The sequence below is a fragment of the Sinocyclocheilus grahami genome, unplaced genomic scaffold, assembly GCF_001515645.1.
Source record: "Sinocyclocheilus grahami isolate Dianchi unplaced genomic scaffold, SAMN03320097.WGS_v1.1 scaffold89.1, whole genome shotgun sequence".
Taxonomy (NCBI): Eukaryota; Metazoa; Chordata; class Actinopteri; order Cypriniformes; family Cyprinidae; genus Sinocyclocheilus; species Sinocyclocheilus grahami.
The window spans coordinates 643,767-652,138 of NW_015505268.1; the positions used below are offsets into that span (position 1 = coordinate 643,767).

General features: G+C 36.2%; 1 protein-coding gene across 1 annotated transcript in view; it reads left to right on the top strand.

Annotated features, from left to right (window-relative positions):
- LOC107587100 (beta-1,4-galactosyltransferase 1-like) overlaps positions 1-8,372 on the top strand; it is a 19,873-nt gene that overhangs the window by 1,642 nt on the left and 9,859 nt on the right. Inside the window, exons 2-3 of the mRNA XM_016274744.1 lie at positions 2,459-2,694; positions 7,716-7,995. Of these exons, the coding sequence (XP_016130230.1) occupies positions 2,459-2,694; positions 7,716-7,995 (516 nt within the window). The remainder of the gene's footprint in view (positions 1-2,458; positions 2,695-7,715; positions 7,996-8,372) is intronic.

Below are 8,372 nucleotides of genomic sequence, written 5' to 3' on the forward strand. Positions count from 1 at the left end.
GACAGCACTAATATATATATATATATATATATATATATATATAAATACACTTTTAAATATTAAAATACCTCTTCTATTTTTGCTGATTTGGTGCTCAGGAAACATTTCTTATTATTATCAGTGTAGAAAACGAAAATGTAGGGGAAAAAATGTTTTTGCTGCTTAATAACCATGATACAGTAGTAGTTTATCATTTGGAATTTGGAACAGTTTGGAATAAGTAAGATGAAAAAAATACTTTTAATCAACAAGCATGCATAAAATTGACAGTAAAGACAATGTTACATACATTTCTATTTCAAATAAATGTTGTTCTTTTGAGCTTTCGATTAATCAGAGAACACTGTAAAAAGCATTACGCATAAGAAACCATTTTCAAATACATTTAAAAATCTTAACGATTCTTTCAAACTTTTGACTGATATGCACAAATTTTTGTTTAACTTTTTTAATGTACATTTAACTGATGATCTTCTTTTTTCCCCCCCTCATTTTATGTGCTTGTCTATTTAGTTGGCGAGTATCACAAAAGTAAAGACATTTTGCATAAACAAAATGAAGCCTATGTAAAAGGGCCATTAATTGTTTTTGTATTGTGAAATGACGACTACAACTGAAAAAACAGGCTTCACTTTCTTTATTCAAAATATACATATTTTCCCAATTGATTTTGGGGTTAAATATGCCTGGACATGTTCTGGACAGTTTTAAATTCACCCATTTTTGTCCATCTTGGCTGTTCTAGATTGGTTGTTTTTAAATAAATAGTCTTCGTATAACAAATCCACATACGAGTTTACATTTTGCCAGTGTATTATGATTCAGCACAGTGTAGCATTTCTGAGAAAATTTGTGGTTGTTATAAATTATGTGACCTGTCACTTTGTGTTCACTCTGTCCAGATTCCAAAAACAAAAGCATGTTTTTACAGCTGCCGTGACTCTAGATGTTAACATTTACCCCTCTCTGTAACTTTCTCTTGAAAATACAGTGAATTCATCTCTCTTGCATTAGCTTCACTGAAGCCCTGTGTTTTAATGGAAAAATTGGCAGAGAAGCTTTGTGTTACACAGTTATTTTGTCTCGGCTATCTTTCTCATTTGTCAGACAACATTGACACTGCTGCTTGTAGCAACAGTAGTATGATAATGTAATTGGATACACCTTAGTGCATTGAATAATAATGAGTTCTCTAAGGAGAGATGGTTTACTTTAAGACACAAAGTAGCGCTTGGTTGGTTTTTAAAGGTCACATATTTAAACACCTTTCTGGAGTTTTATTTTAAGTCTTGATGTCCTTAAGAATATATATTTGCGGTATAAGTACCAAAAACCATCTCAATATATTTTTACAGCTCCTCTTTAATATTCATGAGCCTCTCTTCTGATTGGCCTGTTGTTTTCTGAGTGACGCCCGGCTCACAGCGCTAGCTGGAGGCAGCAAAACAAAGGGGAAACTGGAGGCGGCCCATTCAAACCAGCGCAGATTCGGCTACATAAGGAGCTTCAAATATCATCTTGTTGTGATGTTGGGTGCCAGAATCGATGTAATACAGCCTCAAATTAGAAATTTGATCACATATCTGCTGCCACTGCCAGACAAAAAACCGACGACAGCTGTGGTTAAACGTGATAAAACGAGCAGACTGGACAGAAACGATCGTCAAAAATGCTTGCGTTTGCAGCGCACACTTCTTATAAGAAAAGGTCCAATAAAGTATTGTCTTATGTTGTTATTTTTTGCCATATGTCTATGTTTCTTGCATCTCACAACTATGTTGTGTATGAAATAATGTCTGTGTGCATGTGTGTAAAACAACAAACTGACGATTTATATATAATCATTTGTAATTGTATATACATTGTTGTGATTAATTGTGGCGGGGACAAAAATGTAGCTGTAAAAATAGTTTCCTGCTGAAATTGAAATGTATATACATCTTCATCATGACTAGATTGACACGGTGAGTTTGTCTTTACTATACACGTTAGATGTGATCCACCTCATAGTAACAATCCTGTCAGATCGTCCATTCTTTGAGTGAGAGTGACACGTGTTTTAGTGTTGTTGTTGCTCAGCAATGGCATGGACGTGATGTTGTCTGGGGGTTTGGCAAAAGGAGAGTGGGACTGTGGGCGGTGCTCGGGGTGGTGACTGAAGGCGGTGACTGAGTAGTTCTGATGTCAACTTTTTACGGAAGTCACAATGGTTTGTGAAAAATCACAGCTACTTTATGCAGGCTGTGTGCATTTTACTGTGGACTGACTGTTTTGAAACTTATATGGTAGTTAAATAGCCCCTAGACCTCAGTAAACGTGAAAAAAGCCAGGAAATTTCAGTTTTGACAATATGGGACCTTTAATAGTCTTGGATTATTCAATGGATTATTTTGCTTTTTAAAGAATAGGTTTTATGTCTCCATAATAAAGCATTTAATTTGTGTTTTGTTTCTTCTAGTGGGTCCGCTTCGGGTTGAGTTTTCTGACCCGGTCACCTTAGACCTGGTGAGGTCAGAGAACCCAGTGTTGCAGCCCGGTGGACGGTTTAAACCCACAGAATGCATCGCCCAGCAGAAGGTGGCAATCATCATCCCCTTCAGGCACCGCGATGAGCACCTGAAGTACTGGCTGTATTATCTACATCCCATCCTACAGCGCCAGCAACTGGACTATGGCATCTATGTCATCAATCAGGTTTGTCATTAGTGCAATAACACTTTTGCAGTCTTTGACCTGAGAGTTCTTAATCTGCAATTGCAGAAATGTTCAAAGGCCTGTGGTGCAGTCTGATGTTATCATTGAGTTGGAGGTTAAATATCTCTGCTTGTTTGTTGAAATAGGCATTTATTTCCTCTTAAATTGAAGCCTGATCAGATGCAAGTGTATAATGTGGCTTTACCCATTGGTCTCTTGAAAACTCTTCAAAGTAGATGGGATTAACATAACCATGCGAAGAGCTTTGTTTAGAAATGTCATTTGATGGTTCAGATAAAGCAAGGCAAACATCAGCGGCTGCTTGACTTTATTTAAATGCTCTTCTCAGTTTGTAAAGTATACTGTATCTTGAAATATTTGAGCTCAGTGTTTGCTATCAGTGATGATGAGTTCCTCTAAAAGCTGTGTTTTGTGATATCCTCCTTCTTTTAATCTACATTGTCTACTCCCTTTTGTTATCTGGAATGTAAACTCTCTGTTACGCGGGGCGTGCTGGGGCAAGAAGTTTGGCATGTGTTTTGCTAAGTCCTCTTTTCTCTTTCATTGGCCATTTTGAGTGATGTAGCTCACAAACATGGTTGTTCACAATTTCAAACATGCTTGTAATTAAAATGTATACTGGTTAACTCATACTGTACGGAAGTACCAGTATTTTTGACATCCCTACATCGAGGAAGACATTTACATTTACTACTGTGGCAGAAACTTTTATCCAAAGCGAGGAACAAATGAGGAACATTATGCAGTACACCGCACCAAACTTCATTGGTGGTAAGAGTAGAACCAAAGCTGATTGAGAAGTCCCAGTATCCAGATTAGTGAATGAATAGTGTTCTTTTCTGTGGACTCAAACATTTGCATTTGATCAGCATAGTCTTACCACATCAAAACTAAAATCCAACTGAACACCTTTTTATTTCTGAATTATTAGTATTTTTTTATTTTGTAAATTGAATTTATTTAGATGTCAATTTTTGCATAGGTGATTTTAGAAATCCATCTAGCTACTACAGCAAAAACGAATATCCAACTGAACACCTTTTTAAACTTTGTTTACATTAAATAAGTAAATTTCCATAAATGATTCTCAACATCAATTTAACTCCTACAGCAAACACTAATATCCTATTGAACGCCTTTCCTCCATTATTTTATTAAAATTTTGGTATTTTTAATTTAGTAAATACATTTTATTTAGCCTACAAGTAAACTTCCATTATCTGTTTGGTAAATAAATGTATATTAATTGTTTAAAATAAGTCACTCATTTTAATTGGTAACCCTTAATAATAAGGTTCCATTTGTTAACATTATAACATAACATTATTAACTAACAATGAAAAATACCTCTAAAGCATTTGTTCATTTTTTTATGTTGATTCCAACATAAACTAATACATTATTAAAATCTTTAATGGGCCTGAGCTAATGTGGACTAACAATGAACAGCTGTAGTTTTTACGGACATTAAGACAGATTAATATATATATACTGTAGCAAATACATTGCTCATTGTAAGTTAATTTTAGTTAATTAATTAAATATTATTAACAAATTGAACCTTATAGTAAAGTGTTACCTTTTAATTGATATAAAATGCATAAATACTGATTTGGTGCTGTGTAAGTTTGATAATTACAAGCATGCTTGTAAGGAAAATTGATACTGGTTAACTGATACTGCACAAAAGTACTTTTGACATCCCTACATAGAGGAAGACATGCCATGTACATTTACATTTAATATTGTAGCAGATGCTTTTATCCAAAGCAACTTACAAATGAGAAACATGGCAGGCCATTATGCAGTACACAGCGTCAAGCTTCATGCGTAAGAGCAGAACAAAATAGTGTGAATAGTGTTTTTTACATGAATTTACATTTGATCACTATAATATTAAATAGCTTGTTGCATCCTTGAGTTTGGGAACTCTTCAGCTATTCCTCGCCATCAGAAAAAATACAGCTGATCAGTGCTAAACTGAGGTACATTACACAGTAGTTTCCCCAGACTGTGGTAGAGACAGCTGCTGTTTGAGGCTGGGCGTCCTTTCAAAAAAAGTTGAGCGGCCTGTTGTCGTCATTCAGTAAATGCCCATGACATTACAGACTGGAACGAGGTGAGACGCAGTGCTGCAGTTCTTGTCTCTCCTTTATTTGGGACTCTCAGAGAACAGATGTCTTCATCGAATCCATTTCAAACAGCCAGTTATCAGTGGTTTGGGAATTTTCCAAGTAAACGAAAAGACTAATGTGTATCGTTCAGTGCGGCTTTGCACTAAAAGCATCCAAATGTGCTCGCCAAGAAGGTCTTGGACCTGTCAGCAGTCTTCTCTGATTGTGTCTTCTCTAAAGTGTTACTTGATCGTCCTTACTAATTATTCTCTTGCTCTCTTTGCCACCCCCTTCTTTTCTCTGCACCTTGCATTTATTTTTTCACCCTTCCATCCTACATTCCTTCCCTTCTTCCTGTTCAAACCGAACCCCTTTTATGAGCATCAGAGGCCCTTGCGCTTGGGAAAAGGTGAGACGTCTGCTTGCTCTTTCTCTGGCCAATCACACTACGCTTCACTGGCTGCGTCTGACGAATGGTAATGTTGGCTTCTTGATTATCTGTTTACTATTTGTGGGTTACCATTTCCTTCCTTATTTTCTCTCTCTCTTTCTCTGCCCTCTGTCTCTCACTCTCTCAAGTTCCTCATTTTCCCATGGATGGCAGTTCTGTGCCAAAAATAGCTATGTTTTGTCTTGCAAAAGTGTAATTTGATCACTTCATCTAATCTTTTTAGAAGACGTGTGCCTTTTTAAAAGTTATCTATTTATTTACTGCTGAAAAGTAATCCAAAAATGGCAGTTTTATAATTATTTACTCACCCTTATGACATATGCTGCTAATTTTTCTGTTGAACACAATGAAGTTAAATATAATGAGGGTGAGTCTTTTTTTTTTTTAGTTGATTAGCTTTTATTTATTTTCTCTACTGTCCTATTTTCAGAAGTTTGCATCTGTCTGTGCTATTTATATGAACAATGAAGCTCTTCTTCACTTTCAGTTCTTTGTGTTTTGATTCCTCAAGGGTCTTAATCCTTTTGTCTACTTTTTTTTTTACTTCCTAAAATGTGAATGAATCCTCCAGTGCCACGTTGCAGGCCGACGATCAGATCTGGTTGTTGACATGTGAGAACTCTGCTTTATGTCAACTCAAAAGATGGCCGAAGAACAGGACGATCTGGTTCTTCAAAGCCAAGTCTCGCTCTGAATGCGCAGACCACATCTTCTGAATCAATCATGGATGACGTCTGCTCCACTAGAACAAGCGCACCTCAGTTCTTTCAGTGCAGCTTGTGTGAGTTTGCTGTGTGTTAAAAAAGAGAGGATTGCTACTCTCTCTGTTGGGTGCAAGGGGGTTAACAGATAGCTCTGGGCTCCTGAGGCTCCGCCGTCATTAAATTTCATTACGCAAGCTCAAGTGATGCTCTTCAGAGGGAGGAAAGGTGGGCTTCAGACAGGGAGCACATCCATTAATCATGAGCCAAAGGCCCAAAGCCAGCGGAAAGATTTGAATGATAGTTGGAAATGAGTCACCTTGGAATGTCAAATTTGGGCTTTCATGGATCTTCTTTGCAAAAATGTACCATGGTAACCATAGATACCACCACTGAAAACACAAAGGAACGTTTTATTACTGTGAAACAGGGCTTCCCAAACTTTTTTCTCACAAATATTTGCATGAAGTTCCCTTGAGTTAATATTTCAGTAATTTAGCATGGTTCTCACGGCTCTTTTATTTTTAATATTTTAATTTTACATTTTACAATATAATTAAATTATTTTTGTCATCAATTTGCAAACCCCAGTTTAGGAAACCCAGTTGTAAAATTAATATTTATAATTAGCCTTAGATCTTCTACAGCCACAGAGGAAGAAGCTCAAAGTTGTCTTTCTTTCTTTCTTTCTTTTTGGCAGTGGTGGCAAATACCACATAATACCACATTGGCTTTATCGTAGTAACAATAAATAGCATATTTAGCTAAAATTCATTAGTTACTGTAGTCAGACATGTCTTTTCTGTCGTGCAAGGAATTGTATGAAATTCATGTCAACTTCCACACAAAGTAGTTTTTATACAGTAAAAAAAGTTTTTATTCTTATTGAACTAGTAGGATTTTTGTTACGAATGATGAAATATAAATATTAATATTAAAATAGACCAATATAATACTTTCTGACCAAATTCTAATAATGGGCAATTATGTTGTTTAATAATCCAATTTTTAAATATGTGTTGTTGTATTTTTTTAATTTTAAGCATCATTTGTATAATCAACACAAACTCAGCACACCTGAAAAAACTGATAGGTGCGTAGGAAAAAAGGTCCAACAAAACTGTCAAGTCCAAAATATAAAAAGATGCAATCCCACACACTATCAATTCTGGCTAAATATTGAAGTTTATTAACAAAAGCAGCGTTTCGGCCCACTGATCATTTGCATGACAATTCTAATTTGATTGTATTTGATTTACAGTAGGAAGGATGGCTTTTTGTTTTACTACTTTTAATTAATGGATAATTTTATAAGGAAGTGTATATTGTAATTAAATAATTTTCTTTGATATTATTTCCCTTCAATATCAGCCCAATCTGAATGTTACAGATCATGTATTCTTGCTTTTTGTGAAAGTGTGTGTTACGGATGTTCTGTGTTTGTCTGTTGTCTCATTCATGTCTCCTGCCACCTGCCAGCCATGCTGTGAAAGATTGAACAGATAGCAGTGACGTGCTCCCATACAGCAAGCACAAGTGCGCTGATTTTATCAGTTTAAACATACCTACCCGCTCTAGCAAAGACTCTATGGCACAAAATGTCATGCTACACATCACACTGCTTTATAGACATTTGAACACATTTCTTCCACCATCATTTCATACGTTTCTATTTCATTTGTATAAAATGTGTATTTTTCAGCTTTGTCTCATCCTCTCTCTCCTTAATGACAGGACGGCGAGGATACGTTCAACCGTGCCAAACTCCTCAACATTGGTTACGCTGAGGCTCTGAAGGAGTATGACTACGATTGTTTTGTCTTCAGTGACGTGGACCTCATTCCAATGGATGACCGCAACTTCTACAAGTGCTATAATCAGCCCAGGCATCTGTCTGTGTCTATGGACAAGTTTGGATTCAGGTATTTCTGGTCCTTGTTGACTGTTGTCTCATGTCGCGGCTTAATGGTGTATTTTCAGCCACCAGACAGTATATATTTATATTTCTATGGATAACAAATTAAATACACAGGCTAGTATGGAACAAACATGGTTTGTTAGAACATGGTATCAAGGTATTCTCTGAATTTCCTAGGAGTATTATGTTGGCTCAATGTGCAAATTTAGATGCTGCAGTGTATATACATGAATATCAGCGGGGAGGACTGCATTACAGTATTTAAATGAGAATTACATGTTGGGACTGATTGTAGCTCATCTGTTTAGATCTTAGAGTCTCAAGTACTGTTTACACCTGGTCACTTCATGCGTTTTCTCTGAAAAGACCAGGTGTAAATATCCTCCAAAACGGATCGCTCAAATCACTTAAGGCGGTGGTCTGGGACACATTCCAGACAAAACTGGACAAGTGTAAATGCATCTGGTTGTTGA